The sequence below is a fragment of the Apteryx mantelli genome, chromosome 15, assembly GCF_036417845.1.
Source record: "Apteryx mantelli isolate bAptMan1 chromosome 15, bAptMan1.hap1, whole genome shotgun sequence".
Lineage (NCBI taxonomy): Eukaryota > Metazoa > Chordata > Aves > Apterygiformes > Apterygidae > Apteryx > Apteryx mantelli.
In genome coordinates, this window is record NC_089992.1 from 16,614,248 (window position 1) to 16,638,737 (window position 24,490).

Here is a 24,490-nt window from a genome sequence, read left to right on the forward strand (position 1 = left end):
AAGTGTATAGCTATAGCTCCTTGTCTCTTGTGTAATTAGGTAATATCCATCAGGTAACTGCCTGCATTCCTCAGTTTAATAAAAGTTTGTTGTGCACTAGAGAGATGGGTTTGAATGAGAACCTGTTAGTTCTCAGCATGCTGGGAGGTGGCGTACACAGAGCCTGTGGAGAGAGGAGGTATTTCTTTCCTGGCACTTCAAAGTGAATCTCAACAGCTGAGCTTGGTCTCTTAGCTTTTGTATTGTAGCAGGCAAAAGATAGATAATGTGAGTGTAATGATCAAAGGTGTGTTTTTTTCCTGTTTTTTTTTTTTTTTTCTTGTTTTGAAAGCCAGGCTCATCTTCTATTTGACCTGTGCTAGATCCCTGTGTTATCCTTATGGAGGAGATGGTAGTGTTACAGCAGAGCAGAGCAGGTCACTGGATAAATTGTTGACAGTGCTAGGTGGGAGAGATGAGTTATTGAAGAAGCTGCTTTTCATTAAGGTTTTTGTTCACTTTGCCAATTGGTTGAGTTTTTTTCTTATTGTGTAGAGAGATTTATCCGTTATTCTTTAATTATGTTAAGTCTCAAACTTACCCCATCATTCCCTGTTATATCACAGAAAAGTTTCTGGGCATGTCCTTCTGGTCCATAGAATTGTGAAATACGGTGAAGTACAGTTGTAGTTGCAACATCCAAGGTAGCAGTCTCTATATAAATAACTTGAAAATGAGTTTTAAGACTTAGCTTGTTTTGTTCTTGTGGACTTGATCGGCAGTTCTGTATTTTTTTTATGTGAAATTATTCAAATTGTATGAAGTACTTTAGAATAAAGTAGTAGTCTGAATTCTTGAAGCACAGACAGGTGGAACTCTGTCCTCCTTTAGCACTTTTTTGTCAGAAGGATACTTTGGAAAATATTGATTTTGCTAACTTGGTATATCTTTCCCTGTTCTTTTCAGGTGAATGTTTTGTAAAGTCATTTTGATCACCTTTTGGAAATAACATTGTTTCCAACTGTGAATGTTATGTTTCACTGCAAGACTTTTAGTGATTTGAGTTGTACCAGGACCTATGATAGTGTGATGTTTCTTGGTGTTAAGATATATGAATACAGTGCAGGTGAACCTCAAGGCAAAAAGGAAGGGCACCTGCTGCTATCAGAAATATATTCTAATACAGTCTTAAAAAATGTGGTAGTATGGTCCTTTGCCTAAAACACTGCTGAAGAATGGCACTTGAATTTTGTGGTTTATAACTCTTTTAGTTTTTGATGACCCTGAATAAAATGTTAAATCACCACTTGTCCTGGCATAAGGATTATATAAATTGAAGTTCTCTTATAGTATGTACCTTTTACATTAACAGAATTTTTCATAATTTTTTAAGCCATATTTCTAGAATGATTTATGTCTTTTCCGGATCCTCTGGGACCTGTTACAGATGATAGGTTCTTGCTTATACTCTTCTCTGGGTTAATTTTTAACTTACCTTCATTTTTCCAAGGTACTCTCTTAGCTGGGTGTTCAATAGACCTAGCCTGGTTTGGGCTCTAAAGTCTTTCCTCTGGGAGCCATTAACAAGTATGTAGACCCAGTGACTGACTTTGTCTGTCTCTGTCCTTCCCCCTTCTTTCCCCCTTATTTTTTCTCCGTTTGTTTGTCCTTATGAGTCTCAAATCAGTTTGGAGGGACAGATAATCCAAACTAAAGTGGTTTTCAGCAGTAGATTTACTGTTGTTGATTTAATTATTAGTTATTTAGATGATTATGCCTGATTCATTGAATCATAACATAATTCATTTTGGAAGGGACTTCAGGATTCCTAGATTTTATTTGTTATACAGGGTCAGTCAAACCATAAGACTCAAGAAATCAGAAGCAGTCTTCATTAAATTTAATCCTTTAGTCTGTAGTCATGTTAACTGAAACTGAAGTCGATCATTCTTTTTAGTGATATTTTAATGTCTTAAGCTTAATGGAGATAACAGATGCTAAATCTGGTGTAATTTGCTAACATGCAAGCACCCACCTACTAGTCTGGCCATTCAGTTATGAGCCACAACTTGGTCTGGTTTTGGTTGACACCCAACAACTTGTGTAGGAGAGGTGTGGGGGATAAGGGAGGAGAAACAAATAAAAAAATACATATTTTTTCTACTCCAGTGGACTTGAGTGAAATAAAAGGCTGAGCTGTAATAACCCTTCAGGAAGAAGTTATTCCATGAAGTTGTTAATAAATGCATGGGAAATAGGTGTGCTTGTCCTGCCTTAAAAACTGCAATGTAGTTCCAGTGTCTCATTCATTTTTGAAAGTTTACTGTGAAGTGGAACTAGGATTTTATGCTTATAAGAGAAACTAGATTCCTTGAGCTAGGGTGAAGAGTACAATTTTGCTTATGCATGGACACATTCTAGTCTGAATGAAGAAAACATTTACTAACGGATAATAGTTTTATGTTATGGAAGTGTAAATAAATGGGAGAGGATGGATCCTACAGGAGCCCTCTGTGTCTGAATTCTTCTTTTCCAAGCAGACTTGAGCTACTTATTAGTCTGCCTTCTGTAAGTGAATCTGAATAATCTATTTTAGCCTATACTTTAGCAATTTGAATTAAGTTTTCACCTGCATCTGAATCATGAAGTACTGACCTTATTGAAGCTGATGGCAGAATTTCTGTTGAATCATAGTATTGACAGGAGTTCACTCAAAATATGTAACTGGTTTGGATAAAAAGGGATATAGCCACATGGTTTCAGGAAATAGTGCAATGAAACGGGATAGGAACAGTGAGCCAGGGCATGCTCTCTTTGGCCAACTTTCAGATTGGTTCTGTGATTGACTTAAACCTAAATGTTAGAACTTTAATGGTCACTGAAAGACATAGAGTTTTATTTTGTAAAATGGGGCATAGACTCATGTCAAGCCTGCCCTTACTGGTTGGTAGAATAAACATGCTAGGAAGGATTGTGATTTCCCTGTTTGTTTTCCGTTCCCTCTCTCAGGACTTCTAGAACAGTAAATTCTATAAGATGATTTTTATTTGTCCTGTATACTACTATATATGGTTCTATGAATAACTTTAGGTTTTTATTGGTTTGACTGTATGGCATGCTTGTGCCAGGAAAACCCTCCTGATGTATATGAAGTTTAAATCACTTGGACCCACGGGGAATCTTACCTAGACAAGATGCAGCAAGGGAATGAAAAATGTTGCATCTGTTGATTCTTTTAATTGATGGACTCCATTTATTGAAATTTTTAGAGAACATCACTCTAATCCAATGAAATGTCTGAAAAATAAATAGACTGTTAGAGCATTCAACCTTGAGAGTGCCTACATTACACTGTTAAATTGCAGCACTAATTAGTAATAGTCTTCCAGTTGCATTTCATGCCAGGCCTTAAGAACTTATAATACTTGTTGCTTTTTGTTTGCAGGTATATCCGATTTTGTCTTTTTGAACATGAATATGCAATGAGACTGAAATCCAGGGAGAGGCCTGTTGCAGTGGAAAAGTTAGCCTGCCATTAAACTTAATATTGGGCTATAACAATTAAAAAAAAAAAATCTTTGTCTGTCTTTGAGAATGTTCAGGTTTGTTTTTGTACTAGCTGTGTAAGAAGTTGGAACAATGTGGTATTGAGTTTGTAGTTTGAGTCTGCATCCAGGCAGTCATAGCTGAAACTAGTTTTCATTCTGTAAACAGAAAAAACCCTCAACTCCCTGAGCTATCTATAGTGCCTTCATAATAGAGCACACAGAACAGAAACTAACTTTGTCCAGTAGCTCCTATTTTGCAAACTTTTTGCCAGTTATTTTCTAAATGCTCAGATTGTACCCTCTGTGTGTTAACCCATTGGTACGCTGGCTGAGGAACAAAGGTGGGTAGAAATAAGGATGTGTACTGAGCATAAAGTGTCTCCTTCCAGCCTTTCTGAGTGAAATCTGTCTCACAGGTAATGCTAAGCTGCAGTCTTCCAAAGGGCTTTGGAAGCCTGCCTGTGGTCCTGGGTATGATATGATTACACATGAAATCATCAACCTATTCAAGTAGAGGGAGGTCAGAGTATAAATCATTAAATAATCCTCCCCAAGAGAGCAAATAACTTTGGGCATAACTAGTTGGCTTCTGTTCCACTCTGCTCGGTGACTGTAATCAATCCCACTATGGTCAAGTGAGTCCCCTTTCAGAGGCAAGTGCATAATTTTCAAGATTGCCGTGAACTGGAATTTCCTTCCTTTCTCAGAAAGAAAGGATGCACTTGAACCATAACCTAGGCTTTCTTCTTTCACAGTTGGAAAGTACGTATTCTTGAGTATTCTTTAAGATATAAATTTGAAGTGTGGCTCTGATAGAAGTTTGTATGCTTCCCCCTCACCTTTTTTTTCCCGTTGTCATCAGGGGCTAGCTCACATGCCAGCTTCATGGAGCTTTCTCTTTGTTACTCAGTCGTATAGGTGGCATACACCTTTTAATAAAGCGTTGTCCTTTCTTTGCCTTGCAGACAAAGACTTTTTAAGGCCATCTCTACTGTATTCTCCTTTGAAAAGCTAACATATGTTGTCAATTTGCACTATCATATTTGGTAAATACATTTTTAAGCCTTGACTATGCTATTAGAAGCTTCCAATAGCTATTTTAGAAGTTATTTGAAACTTATAAAGTTTTCATCTATGATCAGTTAAAGCTCTTTCCAGCAGAACTTTATAGTATTTATTATGCAAGTTAACAAGAGAGATGCAAAAAGAAGAAATGGCATCAGGTTTGCAACTTTATTTGAAGCACAGCTTAAATATGAAGCATGCTCTGAAATAACTCTATGTAATTCGAAGTATTGTCCTTGGAGCTCTTCTAGTTTTGCTTAATTTCCTTTTGTGAAGTGGAAAAAAAGTTTGTTAAATCAAGATTGTGTGTGTTTATACTTATTTTGTATTCATTTAGTGTGGGTGTGTTATATGTGGGAATCAACCCAGGATTTCTTATGCTAAAGAAAACTCTACTGCTTGAGCTGATAATCCATAACTTATCACTAAGACTCTGAATAAGTGGTGTCAACAGTGGCCAACTTAAGACCTCTGTACATAGTCCATCTATAAATGAAGGGTGAGAGGAGGCCACACTTTGCTCAAGTGTGAATTGGGTACTGTGTGACAATGAACAAAATGCCTGGCACAATTGGGAATTGAGTTAAAGTATAGAAATAATTCTATCTGGAGTGCTTATCTGTGCATTAGTACATTTTTTCCTCGTATAGTAAATTTTCAAATGTCTTATGGCTTTTAGTGTTGTGAAAGACTGCTTAGAGCATTTGTCAGGTAAAGTAGTTGATTTGTGTAGTGGTATAGAAATATAATTTTGATGCTGCAGTAATTAGATACAAGTGTACTCTGGAAGAGAAACTGAGATAGTGCATGAAAAAACCACAGTGTAAAGAATTACTTGAAGGAATTCAAACAGTAGAAGGGGCAGCATTGCTTTCTGTGTAACCTATCCACCCAATCCCTGAATTCCTCAGCAGTGTTGGTGAAGGGAAGGGAAAAATATACAGTATTAACTTGGGGGTGGGTGGGGAAGGGAGCATTATTAATGCTGTGCTTCTAGTAGATTGCATTTCATGATGTGTGGCTGTATATGAAATGACTTTTACTGTAGTTATATTTTTAGTAGTTTTATTTATTTTGTAAAGCAAGGTCTCTATGGTGTAAGTTTCTAGGGCTTGTCTAGGCGCTGCTTTCTGAATGTCTGAGATATGGGTGCTGTTTTTTCATTGATAATGTCCTTCCTAGTTTGTTTCTTTTAAAAATAAAATCCAGTTGAAGTACTGTCTCAGGGAAAAAATTTTAAAAACAACAACAAAACAAGCACAAGCAGAGAGCCCAACAGGAAACTAACCCCTTAGCAGCTTTACTCTTTAGGCCCTTCATGTGCAAATTTTTGCTTTTGTATTCGGCGGATTTAATTTTTTTTGTTTTGTTTCAACATAAAAATAAACCGCATGTGGTGACCTTAGCTAGGAGCCACTCCATTTCCTCGGCAGCTGCTGCTACATGCTGCTTGTCTGACAGATGGGGCTGGTTGCGGTTAGCAGAGGACACCCTTGTGGTCATAAGCAAGTTGTAAATGTCGCTAAGATTGTTTCTGGATGCCTGTCACACGCGCAGCCCTGATTCTGAAGTAGGTAAAGCGAGCCAAAGGTTCACTGGGGAGCTGGGACTCCCAGAAGATTACTTTTAGAGCAGAAAAGCAGAAGGAGTTGTGACATGCATCCCTAAGCAGTTGTGGTGATTTGACAGTTATTTAGCCCTTTGGTTGAACTGACAGCACGCCTGCAAAGATAGTGAGGCCTGTTTCAGCCCCATTAATGTTGTCTTGAATGGAGCCTGCGGTCTGAAAAATGATAAATGTTCAGTGATTGATGATTTTATAGTCCTAGGGGATTTGGGGTGGTTTCTGGTAGCTGTGAGACTGAGCAATTTTCCCCTTAAAGTGGAGGCCTTAATTGGGGCTCCACTTTAAGTTTCTTTGTAGCTTTTAGTTTAAAGAGGCTTAAGTGAGTTATCAGGCATTGTAAGTTAAGTTTTACCAGCGCTGCTCAAAACTTTGGTTACAAAGGAGATGCCATTTTGAGTGCCAAGTCTGTCTTATGCTTTGATAAAGTGTAAATGGCTGAATATCTGATCAGTCTGAATGGCAAATACCATATTCATACCTTTATTACAGAAAAGCTGAAAACATTTTGAACTGTACAAAAGATGATTTTAAGTAACTGGTTTAATGAAATACGTGCATCCTAGGACTTCTGTTGCATGTTTTCCATCTGTCTGCCTTCAGAGCAAGCTTGCAATAAGCCAGTGTTTTCTTACTACACAAGAGTCATTCCAAGCATCTTAAGTTGGCTTATGCCACTGTTAAAGGGTGCAAAATAATATTTCAGTTTGAATGCTTGTTTGAAAATCAGGTGGCAAAGTTGTTTTTTCACTTAATCAGTAGTGGGAAGTAAAACATTTTGTCAGTGAGCTAAATGCTGTTCAGTAATGTGACAGTGTCAAAATGCCTACTAATCTGTAACATTAATAGCGGTCTTCAAGTAGAAATGGAATTTCTTATTTGCACTAATGTATTTTTTCCTAATGTCAGTGACTTTCTGACCTTTATACTGTTGCGTTTTGTTAATGCAAACAGAAGCTTTAGAAAAAAATTTCAGATGCAACTTCTGCAGACTAATTTTTTCTGACAGTGGTTATTGACTTAACACTAAAGTTCAAATATCTCAGTTTTGTTTAATTTTTAGAAGTATTGTTTATGAGGACACAGCTTATTTAAAAAGAAAAAAAAAGAAAAAAAAAAGTGCATCTTGTTTTTAGATGGGGGAGAGGAAGTAAAATGTGGGCAGTGCAATTTCTGCAAGATAGACCTGAAAGCCAACTTCTGTGATGAATGACCAATTGTGACTCTGCGCATTTAATTAGGAAAGTGTCATTACACTCAATTAGCAGGGCTGCCAAATAATCTGTTTAATACTCTGGTCTTTTTTCTCTAGGGTTTTGCAGACAGTCCTCATTACAGTGATCACTTGAATGACAGTCGATTAGGGCCCCATGAAGGATTGTCCCCGACACCTTTCATGAACTCAAATCTGATGGGTAAGTAGGTAATTCTTTACGAGTATCCCCTCAAAGCCTCTTTGGTCAGAAAGAGACATTTTTCATCCCCTTGTCTAGGCCTGACATGTCAAGCATCTGGAAGTTACCCTGTTTCTCATAGCAACATTGATTTTGCTATTGAAATTTTGTATGATGAGCAATTGAGTAAAATTCTTCATAAATGCCATTGTCCATGTTTGTTAGGTTTTTTTTGTCTTTTTTACAAGAAGGAACCACCTAGGTTTTCTTAAGTTGATCTAAAAATTTTGCATTTCTCTTGTAAAAATCTATATGCTTTTCAAAGCTGTCTTTTCCTCAACTTTCTGCTGAGAAGATATCTATAGCAATTTCTAGTTTGCCCGCTTAAAAAAAAAACAACAAAAAACCTCTTTCTAACATTTGGGATCTCCAAACTACAAATTTACTTTAGGCTTTTCTTCAGTTAATAATTCAACGTTTTGCCTCCTGTTTTCAAGCTTGTTTTTATTTTCTTATTTCTTTAATAGTTGTTATCTCAGGAATGTTGTCATTGTAAGAAGTAAAAGCAATTATCTTTTTCTCTAGACAAAAGTTGCCACTGCTTCTAGGCCTGTGGGTGTCCAACATTTTCTGCTTTTTGAAAATTACATCAAAAAAAAAATTGCATGATATTGTTGGCTTAGCTTGGACCCTCCTATTACTAGAAGCATGTTAATGTATTGGCATTGTCCATAACTGTCCTTCTCTGTGCTCCTGTTTGTGGCCTAAAAACATTAATTTCAAAATATTTGTTGTTTGGCAAAACATGGTCTTAGGACATATTTCTATCTAATTTCTTAAACTTAGGGATGGCTTTGAATTGGGAAGTTGACATTGTTTCACTTATATATTCTGCTCCTTGTAGACATGACCTATTTTGTGATCTCAGTATTGTCCTTTTAAGAGATAGCCATGGTAATCTAAGTGGATTACCTAAATCCAAATCCTGGTGGTCTGCAATTTCTTTTGGAAATCTTTATAGTTCACTCGGTCTTTGTTTACTACTTAATTTTCTCTGAGGCATAGAGGCAGACAAAGTGTAGCTAGTGCTGAAACCAGTATTTCATTTAAATCTTCATATATGAACCTGGAAATACGGTCATGTAATTTCAAAATGACCGTGTCTATAGTCTGTGTAACAAAAGAGTACATGTCGCTAGGTCAGTGATACTTATACCTGAAGACAGTGAAGTTAGTAGTGTGTTGTTTCTCTTAATTACTGCAATAGAGCAGAGCTTCCCTCCAACACCATTTCAAATTAGTTGTCTTTTTTTTTAAATACAGAAGACTAAAAATATAAGTAATTTAAACTGTCTATCAAGTATTTTGATCAGTAGCATGTATGGAATGGCTGTAGGCTTTATAGCTGATACTGACTTTACTTTACAAAAATATTAGCAAAATTTGATTTGTGATTTGTATTATGAAGGGCAAATTATTTGCTCATGCTTTTATTTTGAATCATCCAATTTTTAAACAATATATGCCCTATATACAAAGAAAATCATTGGTGCTACTGTATCTTCTTCGTTTTTCAATTTTATTGAAGATTAGTAGGTGATTCCCTTAAACGTAATAGAATTACATCATTAGTACAGATTTACAGAGAAGTCTCCATTGAGATTGCTTTGTAGAGAGAATTAATGAACATAAACAATGTGTGTCAATCATTTGCCCAAAGCAGCCTTGAAATAAAATATTTCTGTAATGCTTTATGGTTAACAGTTCTTACAGATTTGTTTCTGTCAGAGTAATAGTACTTCATTTCTATATACAGCAAAGAATTTTTTGTTATGACAAACCAAAAACCACAGGTGGAATACTTTCAAAAACATCATTTTAGAGTTTTGGGGTGTACATTTCTTAGAGATATATACTGAAAGCTTTCTGTAATTATGTCCACTTTGCTCATGCTACATACAGTATAGAATACAGTTCCATATATCATACTTGCATATCATGAATTTTTACAGTATATCTTAAGTTGATGAAAGTTGGAGAGAGGAATAAGAAAAGCTACATAAAACCATTAAGTACTTTTCTATCTAGTAGCAGTGTCTGAGTTTATGGGATTTTCTGTCTTTTATTAGTGAAAAGAAAAATAAGATTTCTTTTAAAGTTAGGGTTTTTTAGACAAAGAATTGCACAGTGAGTTTGTTCATATCATATTATATAAACATTCCCATTAGTAGAAAGGAAACACCCATTTTATTCGTTACTGTTGATAGTATTTAATGCATTGATTGAGTTGTTACGCAGCCTTCTGGGACTGAAAGGATGATGCCTGAGAACATAAACTTGATGAGCTTATAAGAAATATCTCACTAGGCTAACAGGCATGATGGAGCCCCTGGGGTTACATGTTGAAGATCTAAGAAACGTGCTCCTTCCCAACCTGTTATCATGACTGAAATACATCTCTGAAATAGTTAAAAACTATTGGGGGGAAAAAAAAAGAGAGAGCAACAGCATATTTCACCATTGCTGTCAACACTTAAGAGCACCATTAAAAGAAAGAATTGTGTGTCAAGGGGATGTTGTTATTTTGTGTATTATGTTCAGCCGTAAGCATATTTGCCTGAAGAGATAGTGGATTATAAAGTGCCACTGTCTTTCATGATGGAGCTCTCAAATATTTTAATGATCTTGTACGTTGCAAAAGAGAGAAATTTTGTCTAACAAGAGTTGATAATGATTCAATAATGAACAATTTGCCACAGAAAGATGCATTTCCATATTCATTTAGATATTTTTGAAGTGTTTTGCAGAGGAAGTAAAGCTATTATGTCGGATTGGTTAGTGTTCTTCACTAATGAATTCCAGAATTATCCTGTTGATTTGTTAGTATAAAAAAAAGAAAAGCCATTGCTTGTATTTTAAGTAAAACCACTGAATCCTCTTGGCACCACCATAACCTGTTACTATCCATACGGATGTGTACAATATCAGTCTAAGATGTATTGGTTGTAATGTAGCTCTATTTAGGTTTAATAATCTTTGCTTATTCAACACCTTCTGTTTTAATTACATTCTAGAAAACTATTCCTGAGGTTATGAAGTTTTTTTCTCAGTAATTTTGCTGCCTTACAGTACTCTGCATTTGCACATAGAGGTCAGATTTTGCTGGGACACTTAGAAGCGTATGGTATCAAGTCTTCTGTTTCCCTGTTCCCTGAATTTGGTTCTGCTGAGCCATTCTGCTTCTGCTTAGCAGGAACAAAGGAAACCCATCACTCCTGAATCTAACTTACAGGGGTTTTTGGTCCTTTCTGAAAGTTCAAAGTGGGTGACTTCATCTCGGGGTGGGGTTGGGGGCACAAAGTGGAAGAAAAGATGTACTCAAGCAGTTAGGTACTATTGCCCATGTTGACTTTCTGCATACTGTGCAGTTCCCCAGGCTTGCACATGATAAAAAGTCATTAAAAAAATTAGTCTATAGTCAGTGAGAAGATGGTCGTTGAATATAAGCTTGCCATGCTGAGAATGGTCCCTTAAAGTAGAGATAATTTTTGCAAGTATACTTTTTCTTTTTCTTTTTCTTTTTTTTTTTTTTAACCTACTTGCTTTTTGGTTTAATTCGGTTCAGTTTTAGAGCCGATGGTGTTCCTGGACTAGCCACAGGGTCCTAGGACCTGTCAACAGAGATAACTGGAAACTGTCATAATTGGAAACTCTAGAAGTGTGGGGATGGCACATGTGGAGCATTTTAAATCACTTCAGTTTACCTGACCTCACCTACTCCCTGGCACTGGTGGATCCAGCTCTAGGGTTGCAGTTACTGGTTTGTTCTGTCTCATCTGCTGACATTATAACATACATGCCTGTTTAGTATCCTCTTGACCCTGGTGGCTGTGCTCCTCTCTCTAACAAGCTCACTTCTGGTTCATGGTAGTGCAGTCATAATATTTAATTATAACCATTATGAGCATTAAGAGGAGTGTATGGAGGAGGCGACAGTGAACGGAAATTAAGATGAACGTAATCAGCAGTCAGTACCTGTGAGGGTGGGAGTAGAAGCTTGTTACAGTAACTGAAGCTATAAATGGTCCAGATTGTTAACCAAAGTATAGTTTCTTGTTTCTGGTAGCATAACTATTTAGTACTGTGAACATAAAGGCTAAACCTGATTCTTGTCCTGATTAAAATAAGTATATGGAAGAACCAAACATAGTGGTATCTATTGGAAATAGAATAATGCATTTGGGTGTTTTGCAGTGCAGCTTCCTCTAACTGTTGATTGTACTTGATGCACTTGAATCACTCAGGTGGCTTGTCATCAGGCCTGGCAATACAGTTAGGGCTTGCAAGTGAATTATATGTGTACCCTTTATGTTACCATTTATTAGTGTTTAACTGTCTTGTTCCAATGTGGCAGGTGGTTAGTAGGTATATGTTGAGCAGAAAATACCTTACAGAGCTAAGGGTAGAAGGAGTAGAGAGGTGCTTGATGGGTTGAGGCCAAAATCCATGAAGATCTCAAAGGTAGCCTTTTGAGTTGCTGTGAAACTAAAGACTCATTTTGTGGATTATTTATTTGAGTGATTAGTATTTGGTTTTGGATGCATTCTGATTTTTAGTGTTCCAGTTCACTTAATGGACTTCTGATTGCCTCATTCTTTAGGTCTGTATGCATGGCTGTGCTTCTGTCAGTGTTTCTTTCAAATCAGTGAAATTACTATTTCTGTTTTTTACTGTAAAATATAATGTTTGGCTTATAGCTAAACACTCTACCCAGTGGCTTGGGTAGAATGACAGGTCTTTTTAAAGATGAGCATTAGTATTTTTGAGGCAAATATGGCAAATAGTTAAAATCTCTGCAAGTCTTTCAGTATTGATACTGCTTTTGAGTGGGTGAAGTAAGCCTTTTAAACCATAGTTTGGGAAAAGTTGTTCTCAGTTAAAGGAGGAGGTTTTCTGACTTTAAAATACAATTAAAAACTTGTGTATCTAAATTATTTCTTAGTTAAGAATCTAATCTTCAAGAAAACACTCCCCCCCCCCCCCCATCACTTCAGGAAAAGAATTTTGAATTCGAAGAGAGAGCCCTTTATCAAATGATTTTATGATGGTGAAGGCAATAATAGGAAGCAAGCAAGAGTAAATAATTATTAAAATGGTAACCATTAAAAATTATGCCATTATATTTTCTGCCAGGAATCCTGTTTTAATTGCATTTTAGGAAGAGAGAGGGCAGATGCAAGTAGTGAGTTTGGCAGACCTTGTAGTTGTCCAAAATAATAGTTAGATTTCCTTGAATTGCCTTCTCTAGTCATTACTAATTTAATACACAGAATAAAATAGGCATCACAATGGAAATGATCTCCAGAGACGTGAATAATGGCGAGATTGATTTGAAATAATTTATACACAGTTATATCAGTATTAACTTGGAGAAGGGTGGGAACAGAATATTTTGCATCCTTCAGAGAATTCATTAGGAAGAAAGAGGCAAGTGTTCAAAGAATAGAATTACAAAACATAGGCATGATAAAGATTATGACAAGTACTTCAGTTCATCATATTTTACCAGAATAGGGCAATAAGTTGAAAGAACATTGTAAAAGGATAGCTAATAAGCTTCATGCAGTGCATAACTATTTGTCAAATATTATTGTAGGCTAAGAGGCTGGAAAAACTTCTTGTAATAAGAAAGATGCAAACATGGCAAGATGATCCATGGTTACAATAACTAAGAGTACAAGTCATTTGCTCTAAGGCACAAGTGCACCACAAGTCAGTCGGGCATAAACTTATGGTGTTGGAGAAGTTTCCTTGAACCTCACTTTACAGTAACTGGCATGAAGCAGTTCCACAATGCTACCTTTACATTTTATTAGATCACTTATTGTTTTGATTATTTATGCTTAAAATATCATGACTGAAAATGTTTGCCTTCATAACTTATGTATCCTCAGTTTCTTTAGAAGTAGTAAAATTGTAAAAAAAAAAAATTTGCAAGTTTATTTTTGTACTGATTCATCTCTGTAATATATCACAGCTACTTTTTCCAGAGTAAACACTGCCATTGCTTCATCCCAGTAAAGCCTCAAATTTTGTTGTTTTAGATATACTTAGGTTTTTGAAAAATTGCATTTTGTCCAAATTTTTAAATATAGTGAATCTGATGAATGGAATACTTTTTTAAATTTAGTTTTCCTTTTAAATTATGATATGTCATTCTACTTATTTGCTTGATTGGCAGGATTTTAATAGAGTATTATAGATTGGTTAAACCCCTAGTGTTAACTTTAAAGTATTTTGTTGTTTGTAATGAAAACTTCAAACCCAGAGTAATGTTTTAAGTTAAATTTCAGTGAATTCTTCCTTTCTCCCAGATTAAACATTTCATTTGGTTCTTATATAACTACTTAAAATGTCCATAAATAACTTGAGGTAAGATATTCTAAATTGTTCAAGTGATCCTTTTTCCTCCCATTTTTTTAAATGTTAGAAGTGTGTGTGTGTTCTGGGATTTATTTCAAATCTGGTTAGGTTTGGGCTCGTACGTTGAATACTGGATAGAAGCAGATTCTGGCGAGTCTGAGTGTAAAACCTCAGGTTTGATGTTCTGCTTGTTGCCAGCTCGGAGCAGCCTCTCTGCAGCTTCTTAGAGTTAAAATGTTTTGTATCTGTTGGTACAGTTTCAGATCTTTTTTTCCCCCCAGGTATTACATTAAACAAATTCAGCTCACACCAAAGAATTGCTCTCATCTGTTCTTCATTTTCCTTTTGTGAAAGCTAATGGGTTTCTGGGAAATTAAATTACACAGTCATTTAGTGACAGTGCTAAGTGCAGGGCATTTTTACCCTTGGGTTTTTGTACACAAGAGTGTGTTAAGCTTAGTTTTCCCTTCTGTTTACAGTAATGTTTCACTCAAATAGCTTTCCCAGTGTTTCTTTAAATGCAGTAATACCTGAAGGCTTTGCACGGAGGTGAGTGCGGCCGGTGCCCTTTGCAGGTTGTGCCGTGGCAGGCGCCGAGCCGCTTCCCGCACCTCGGGGGCGGCGCAGGTGGGCTCTGCCGGCACCCGCAGGGCTCGGCCAGTCCGTTCGCGGCCCTCAGCGCCGGCTTGGAGCCTGCAGAGGTGGAGGAGTGAGCAGGTGCAGAGCTGTCCGCCTCCCCCGGCGCCAGTCAGCGAGCCCTGAATGTGCCCCAGTGTTTCGGAGATTTACTCTTAGCGAGTACAGTTAATATAGCGTAAGTTTAGACGATTTTATAATCTCTAAATCAGTGCTGGAGTCATTTTAAAACTTGGTCTTGGCAAGTAAGAAAGTGAAGTGTGTCCTTGAAAACCCTTCCAGCTATATGATTTACTGCTGCATCAGGAATAAGCTGGTGGTATCATTTCAGTAGATGTTACCTGTGCTACAGGTGCCTTTACAGGCCCCGCAGGAGCTTCAGCAAATCTATAGCCTGTCCCGTGAGAGCAGTTCTAGTTATCAGTGGGAAATAGCATTACCTTTACTGTACTGCTAACAGGAGAAAAAAATGTTTTTATAGTGACCTTGTGTTAACTGTGTTGGAGGAAGATGAAATGTCATTGTCTTCAAATAAGCTTCACTTGCACCTAAAACCAGAATTTTTGTCTTACTAAGTACTTCTGAATTGCTAGGCTGGGAATTTAAATATGCAAGTCAGTGTTGTGGCTTCTAAATTTATGATGTATTTTAATTCTGATAAAATTTGTACTGAAAAGGTTGATTTTGGTTAATGCAGCCTGATACATTTAAGTGAGTGTTGATTTATTCACAGTGTAACTCAGACTCTAAAAAGGGGACTAAAAAGTAATCTGAAATTTTTAAATCTTGCGTTTCCTCTATGTTACAACATGTCAGTTTAGCTGCTATAGGGTATGTTTATCTGTTACAAGGCTCATCAGTGCATGAAATGCTGAAGGGGCATATTTCTCTCCTGCGGTTCCTGCCATCCCTGGGCACTTGTAGATGTGCTCAGTGCGTGGGATCAGCTGGGTGAAGCTGTAGGATTTTAAATTTCAGTCTGTCTGAAGGCGCCAAGCTCCTTCCTAGGGACGAGGGAGGAGGGCATGATTCTTTCTCACTCTGGTGATGCAACTTCCCCATGAGGCAGTTGCTTAGGGATCTACATAATAACTATTATCCTCCTCAAATAGGAGACTGGAGAAAGCTCACTGGTGATTAAAAGATAATTTTGTAATATTTCATGGCTTGTCTTTGTTTTGCAATAAAGATGTTTGTTCATCGGCAGGTGCATAAAAAATCATTTACTTAATCTCTATTTCATTCCATTAATTTTTTTCATTCTTGTGTTCATGTAACTGTAGCCTGTAGCGGCCCCCTTTTTTAGTAAATTCAGCAGTCTGTGTCCACTGATTAAATTCTGAACTGATCAACCAAAATCTTGTAACTAGACTACTCATACCAAAACAAGTGGCTTTTGTGATTTGGAGCATTCTAGTATTTGCTTTAATGATTTAAAGTTGTTAGTAGTTTTATTTAGTGACTAAGTTTTACTGAGTCAAATATTTGTTGCAGGTGGAAACTTGAGTTTGTGTAGATACACAGACACCTCAGAAGGGGAAGCAGAAAAGATTGCATTAAACAAGCTAATGCATAATAGATGTAACTTTATTTTTTAGGTGCATGGAGGTGTCAAGACTTCTAACGCTGTGTACACATTATATATATATAAATTCACAGAATAGCAGAATGGTTGAGGTTGGGAGGGACCTCTGGAGATCATCTAGTCCAACCCCCTTGCTCAAGCAGGGTGACCTCGACCCAGGATTGCGTCCAGATGGCTTTTAAATATCTCCAAGGAAGGAGACTCTATAACCTCTCTGGGCAACCTGTTCTAGTGCTCTGTTACCCTCACAGCAAAGAAGTTTTTCCTCATGTTCAGACGGAACTGTCTGTGTTTCGGTTTGTGCCTGTTGCCTCTCGTCCTGTCTCTGGGCACCACTGAGAAGAGTCTGGCTCCATCCTCTTTACACCTTCCCTTCAGATACTTGTACACATTGATAAGATCAAATTCTAGTGCTAAAAGGCTTTTATATAAAAGTCCGTAAACAGCATGTGAAAGGTGTATCAAAATGAACTTAGATTTATACCAGTAGAATGTGATTGACTGCTAAACTTGCAAAAGAGGCATGGATATATGCTGAAGTTAAGATTTTTTTTTTTAATCTGCTTCTTGAAAAATAGTCTTGCTCAGAAATGGTTATTCTAAACCAGCTTTTTTAGATGTGCTCAAATAAGTGCAGTAGATGCTTAACATCTAAAAAAATCTAGTAACAAATTATATTTTAGTCAAGTGTTGAAGCAAGAGTGCAATGCTACCTTGTTTGTGCTTTTTCCAATCTATTAAACTCCATATTAGTATGAAGCATAGAAATGCAAAGTAATTTGAGACATTTGTGTAGAAAGTGCCAAATGTGTCCTCAAGCTATGAATTTTTAACTGCACATTACATTGCTGTGGCAAACAAACTGCATATGCAGAAAAGATTAGTACTCAGGTCTCTAGTCAGGATCTGGAAAGGCAGCAAGAAAGTTTTGCTGGGCTGTGGTTAACCAGTCCTAAAGGAAGCTGGGAAAATGAGTTCTCGCTTTCCTGGCAAATCCTGCAGCTGACTAGCTACATGCATGCAAACATCCCAAATATTTTGCTCTATAGTTAGTCAAATTTCTTATCTAAGGAGTTGGGATTGTACAGGCCATGTGCAAAGCCAATGCTATGACTGCAATAAGTGTAACAAAATTTTAGCTTGCTTCCCAGTGCAATAGGGCCTTCTATAATAGATTTTGCCCTTTAGGAGTAAATGCAATACAAATAAGTCATCTTGCAATTTTTTCTTCTTACGTTATGGGATGTGGAAAGTGGAAGTCTCAGGAGTAGTGTGTGACTTTCGAACACTGCTGTAAACTTCAAGACTGATCCCTGGGGCCTGCATTGAATATCTAAGTGCTTGACTGCATCATAAATGAATTCATATTAGGCTTGAAGCAAGTTTTAAGAGTTTGGCAAGAATGTGTTTGTACACTCTTTATGATGGTTCTGCAGTTTTGCGTCATGGTAGCAAAGTGAAGTTTTGCTTCACTTTTTTGATGCAATAAATAATATTTCTATATCATGTTCTGTCTGGCTTAGTTCTTTCCTATAATATCATTTAATTGTTCTGTATATCTTCAGTCTGTTGCAAGCTGTCATGTAGAATGTAGTTTATGTAGATATTTATTTGGAGTCTTGAGGTACTTGCAGAGAAATTACAGGCTGATTGACATGTTTTAATAGAGATTAAAAAAACCACAGAGTTCCTCATAGGTAAAACACATTTAAGGAATACAGTTCTATCTTAAAAATCGCATTGCCTTATGAAAGTTTTTAGAGAATGTTCTGGCCACAGGTCGTTCCAACACTTGAAAGAGTCTGCAGAGGCTCATGTGATTGTTGGACAACAGAAAGCACCTTAATATCTTACCTATCAGTCAAGAAATGAGAATTTTTTTTGTATATTTTTAAGTTTTGTTTTGTTTTCCTCTTGAATTTTAGAGATTTTATTTCCAGGTAGTCTTGTTGCATTTTTATACAACTTCAAACTTGAAAAATATTTAAACCGATATAGATAACTAAGATCAGACACCAAGTGCTAGCTTATTTTCAAGGGTAGAACTGTCTTATTTATCTCTCTGTCTTATTTAGAGAAATGTCATCCTTTCACCTGAGGTGAATTAAATCTTTCTTCTTAATGATAGGTGAGACCTTTTTTCTTTTCTTTTCATTTCTTCTTTTTTTATTTTCCCTGCAGCTCTATGTTCTGGAGTGAAAGATCTGTTTAATATATTTTACCATCACTGAAGGAATTTTTCTTTGCATCTCCTGGGATTGAAGTTCTTAAGCTCAAGATAAATGTCACTGGTTTTACTAGTGTTTTAAGTACTGCTTTATAAATAATAAAGGTGGGAAGTCCACATGCCGGTTACTTTTCAGGCATCTGAGTCTGTATCACTTCTCTGGGTTCGTCAGTCTGAGCTGTGAGAGCTGAAATTTGAAATCACGAGTTCGTGCAATGCTCGGTTTTACCTTGTCCAGCATACAAGGGGCTGGGGGGGTTATTTTATTATATTTGATCATTGCGAGGGATAAGAGGAGGAGTGATGATTGGCTTGTCTTTGTAGTACTTGGCTGCATTTCCTTTAATTTTTTTGTTCGCTGCTTTTATTCATCAATGACAATTTATAAACAGTGCATGTTTCACAATGATTTCAGCCTTGAGTGCCAAACAACTGTATGATTTTGTTCCTTTGTTTGACAGCTACCTGGCACTAAGCTGCATGCACAGTTATAGTATTTTTAACCAGTATATATGTATATTTATTTCATATATATTATCTTAGCTGTTAGGTTAGAAATGTATTTTCCTAGAAATGTGTTTTAAAAGATAGATGGTAGAAAGCAAGTTTGTAAAGCTGTAAAATGAAGCAAGTATAAACCTGTCCCTTCAGTGTTTGGGGTGGAGAGTAGAAGGAGAGGGCACAGGAAGAGAAATACTGCTGGTTTTCATAGGTTCAGTGGCAAAATAGGAAAAGCAATATGATTTGTTGGCAGGAGAGAGCCCGTGTGTTTCTTCAATGAGTAACCATTTTATGTAGGATGGTTGGCTTACATGCAATAAACTGCTGGCTTTCAGCAATGTATTTAGAAGAGAATAAAATGTACAAAACAGTACCTTAAAATACAGAAGTCTTCTGTATCAATTGATCTCATTTTACCTACATAGAGGAAAATGTGGAACACAAATATCTTGAGCTCAGAATATTGACTTTCAGCTGTATCTTTAGCGTTGATGCTGCTTGGAGCAGGACGTTTTGCAATATGAGCGAGACAAGCTTCACTGCTTGGTGTAACTCCCTCTAGTTTCTGGTGTGTGTGTGTGTGTGGGGGGGTGTTTTTTCCACAGTCATGGACACAGCTTGGTTTCATGATAGAAACATAGAGCAAATGCCAGTAAACCTGTGTGAAATAAAGCACCACATTGAAAGGCAGTGATTCATCAGGAGAAAATGTTATTGGGGCCCCCGTAACTTTTTTTTTCTTTTTAGCCTGTGCTCTAAACATCATTGTTGCCTTGATAGTTAATTTTAAGCCAGCCTTTGAACTGAAAGCTACATTTTTAAAGTTGCCTCTGCCATTCTATTCAATCTCTCTTATTTTTTTGATGGTGCTTTTATGTAGTGTTTCTCATTTGTTTCTGCAACACAATTATGAGCTGCTGGTCCATTTTATTTTCTTTGAAAATAACTGTCATAACCATCAGAAGTGGAGACTAATGCTACCTTTAATTTACACAGAAACCGCCAACAGAATCATCTGTCCTCAAACCTATAGAGTATAATTGTACTGTAGTCTTACTGTGTAGCTGAACCTGTATTTATGTCCCTTGAATCCGCCCGTGCGGATCAGTGGACTGTTCCACCTGGGCAGCTCCCTCAGGCTCACAGTCAGGCGCACACTGGGATTTTTTCATGTCTTTACCTGTCTTTTTTTCTTCCTTGTCTTTGTTCTTTTTCTGGCTGGTTTAAGACGAGTCTCTTTCTGTGTTTCTGTGCAGATGCGTTGCCCTTTGTAGATATATTTTCTTTTTCTTCCTTCATCTTAAATATAAAGAAAATGAAGTTTTAAATCTGATTACTGTGCAGTAATGTTACTCATTGCATGGCATTTATCTGGGTATTGCTTTGGTTCTTAGGCTTCTTTCTCCACGCACCTGTTATGGCCACTGCTACAATGGGAGGCCATGGTAGATGGGTTTTTGCTCTGTTCTGGCATGGATGTTTTGGGCTCCTTTCTGAGACATCTGTACACTCAAAACCAGTAACTTCTAAGTGGGCTTTAAGTGCATGTTCTGAACCAGGGTGCTGTGGGTTTGTGGTTGTACGATGACCATTCTCCTTGAAAGGACAAATGACTGCCCATTAGATTTGTAAGATCAAAACTGTTCCCACATTGCAATGGAAGTGTGATAATACATCCTCTATTCCTCTATCAGAGGAGCTAGAAGTTGTGGTGAATGGACAAAGGAATAATAAAAGCCAATCTGGGAAAATAAATTTAAAAGTGAAAAATAATTGATGGCTAACTTCTAAACAATCCTGCAAGGCTATGATTTAGTAATAGTAAAAGAATGTAAGCCAAATGCTGGAACATACTTTGGTCAGACTCTGGAAGAATGTTTGAACACGAAATTAGTGAGGAAGAAAATTATTTTTATAAACAAGTTCTTACTAATGTTAGTAGGACATGATCTTAGATCAACAGCATGGCTTCAGACATGCAGAAGGGGGACTTCTTACTTTTCCACTGAATAGCAAATTCTCAAATACTTTATAATGTCCAGTATTTTGTTATTTAAAGCATGTCCTTTTGGCTAAAGCTGCTGAGATATGCCGTGGACACTTTTCAGAGTGTTTGTTCCCTTGTAGCATGTACCATGCTGCTCAAGGCAAGAATCTTTAGATGTCACAGTCATCTTGCCACACATGATGAATCACTTTGCCTAAAGATCTTGTGCCCACAAAGCCTCTGGGGTGGCTCTGTCTCCCGAAGGCTGGGCTGTTAGACTAGCCATCTGAGCTGACTGCTGCGTGACCGGTTTAGGTCTGAAAGTACAAAACCCAGACTTGTTCACATTTTATTTCTACTTTTAAATAACAAAAGGCATCATGTAATTTTAGTACATATGCGGAAGACACTGCTGACCAAACTCAGAAGCGAGGCAAAAAAAGAATCAGTTTGTCTTTAAAAAGACAGTACTATTTTAAACTTATGTCTGTATTTTTTTTATTTAGTTTATTATAAGAATCACATAAAGTCATTGTAAGCGCCACATACTGGTGGTCTCAAAGTAGGTTTTTCTGGTTTCTTTATTTTTCTTTCCTCTCCCCTTCCCCTCTGCACCCCCCCCCCCTTTTTTTTGCCCACAAAACAATGTGTTTAATTAGCTTCACAGCTTTCCTGATTGCCTCTCTAGTTGAAAACGTTCTTTGGTTGTGCTGGCCTTTAGGACAGGATTAGTGGCAGGAGGTGAATATAACCTGAAGTTTCAAGAAGTGGAATAGCTTTCTGGTCAGCAGTGTCCTTCAGGGGTTCCACTCATTTGATTCAAGGGGTGATGGAGGGGCATCCTAGGAAGAACTTTTTGCAAAGGTATCTTAACATTTTTAGCATGTAATACAATTCATGCTTTTTAAATAGCATGTAGCTTAAATCAAAACTTAAATTCATATCTACTTGTTCAATTTGCAAGTTCAGTGCTGGAGAACAGTGAGATGACCATTTTGTTATGGCAAGATGCATCTTTCTGATTTCTGCAAATTTACAGAAGTAGTATGTCAGCAAAAAGACATAGGAAGTGACAATCTGCAGCAAGTAAACTTTGTTTTGAATTTTCTTGTTGTTTTTTCCTCAATTACTCTATTTATATTCCAGCCCTTCCTTCCTTTTTGCTTTTCACTGTCTTTTTGACAATATATGTTCCAGTGCTATTTTTTTTTCCTCCCCCCCTCCACCGCCTTCTCATGCGACCAGTGGAAACCCGGCTCTCTGACTCCCTTTGCAGCCTGCTCAAGGTCTGTTGTCATGAGGTTGAGGGGGAAGAGATGCCCTTCCCCATCTCTACCACCTCCTCCCCGCAAGAAAAATCCACCTGCTTGCCATGACCAGACTTTTACAGCGATTTAAAAAGGAGATGGAGAAGTAGCTACTAATAGATAGATGGCTATCTTTCTGTGTGCAAATGCAAAAGCTGAACAACCTTTTCTAACTTATGCTACCTTTCTCCCTTCTGTTCTGTTGCCTCTCTTTAAATTTTGCTTAAGCAAGCAATGTTGGAGGAGTTGCTCATTTATTTTCAGCTTTGAAAGAAAAATCTTTTTAAGAATTTAAGAATTTTGAGAATTTTTTCACTGACTCCTGTTACATCATTCTGCAGTGTTTTTTCCAGAGGATATTGATTTACTTTTTTTAATAACTCCTCATCTTGCAGAAAATACTTTCATTATCAAGAACAGCCTTTAAGAAGTAAAGCTCCTAAGTAGTGTAGGCACCATCTCTGTTGTAATTTAAATATACTTCTTTTGTTGAGAATATCAAAGGAATCAACCGCTTATGTACCGACTCTGTAAATACTGCAAAAAAAAAAACAAAAAACTGAAACTTCTTACAAAATTAAAATATTTAACCTGCAGTGAAATTCTGACTTTTCTTTGCAATGGGGTACTCTTACCAATAAACCATAAAGCTTTAGGCTGTTTCTTGAATGTGCTTTTTGTTTAAAAATGTTATTTTTATTAGCTTTTTTACATAAGCAACTTTGACATCTACTGAAAATTCTTAAATACGTACAATTTGTGTCACATTGAAGAAGATGAAGATATTGTATTAAAATGAAAATTTAATACTTGAAAATATAGCATGATTAGTTATAAAAATGCTTGTTTTGAAGTCAAAGCCAGTTATGCCTGCCCAAGGTTTAATGTTCTTTTTTTATAATGAATCCAGCTGTGAAGCTTGAATGGAAATCAGACAGCTTGATGCTAACAGCCGATCATAAGGAATCCAGTTATGCAAAACATAGACTGAATAGTTTTTGTTGACCCTGGATGTAGCTGAGTAATGTCCGTGTAGACGATTAGATAAAAGGGACCAGTTAAATAGTAGCTTGTATCTCAACTTTTGAAGCATTTGATTTAGCTGGTTTTGTATGTTTCTATAATAGTTAAAGAACATTATTAATAGTGTTAGAGATTTTCTTTGGATTTGAACACTTTAAAAACGCATTTATTAAAGGAAATATATACATAATTTCAGCGGTTTTTGTTTTAGTTTCATTCATGAATGATTTTTGTAAAGCTTTTTTTAATATCTAGCAAATCTAGTAAGATGCTCTTACTGTAGGAACGTTTACATTGACTGCATCTCATTTGGCCATTTTTACTGAAGAAATCAGGAAAACCTTTCAGTCTGAGTTGTCAACTGGCATAAGTTCTACCTTTGTTTATTGTAATTACTGACTTTGCTAAATTTGTGAAACTGTAAATGAGAACTACTTATCCAAATCCATTTCATGTTAAGGTCATATGCAGTTACAGTTGCATTTACATGACAAGTTATTTTAATAACTGTTTCGCTTGTGAACTTGTAGTTCCCTCTTTCCCAAATACAGTCATGCTTGTCTAATTTTTACTAAGTAAATAAATCAAAGCTACTTCCTACAAAATAGATTTGACTTATTGATGTGATATATACTTGTGAATTATTTCTCTTGTTTTGCTGCTGTAAGCTTGCCTCTATCTATTTTTAGAGGTAAGAATCAGAGTATAAACAAATCTTCACTGGAGTCCTTTGCTCTAGGAATATAGTCTCCAAAGTGGGGTCAGACTTCAGGAATTGCGTATTGTTTTGTTTGTGCATTAAAATTCCTGTTGCTTCTTCCGACTCCCTCATCAATTGGAACAACTCCAGAATGAAATCTGATTATTTGGTTTTTGGTACTCTCGATGTCCTTATAGCGAGCAGATTGATTTGTATTTATTGAACAGCTAGATCCCTGCTATCTCTGCCATGCATTTTTTTTTTCTTTAGTTGTTTTCAGAAGTTCACTAAAATTTTTCTCTGGTGTGTTTCATGCTGTCTTTGTAGACTTTGTAAGAGAGAAATCCCCTTGCTAGCAAGCAGTACCACCTTTTGCCAGGTTGGAATATCCTTCCTTTTGAAGTTCCTCCTATAAACCTTCCTTTTTATGCTCTAGTTCCCATGAGTTGAGCTGAACTATCACTTCCTATGTCTTGGCTTTTTTGGTATAA

General features: G+C 36.7%; 1 protein-coding gene across 7 annotated transcripts in view; it reads left to right on the forward strand.

Moving 5' to 3' along the window:
- TCF12 (transcription factor 12) overlaps positions 1 to 24,490 on the forward strand; it is a 184,538-nt gene that overhangs the window by 60,474 nt on the left and 99,574 nt on the right. For all 7 annotated transcript variants that reach the window (XM_067305579.1, XM_067305582.1, XM_067305580.1 and 4 more), the window contains one exon: positions 7,529 to 7,631. In XM_067305579.1, the coding sequence (XP_067161680.1) occupies positions 7,529 to 7,631 (103 nt within the window). The remainder of the gene's footprint in view (positions 1 to 7,528; positions 7,632 to 24,490) is intronic.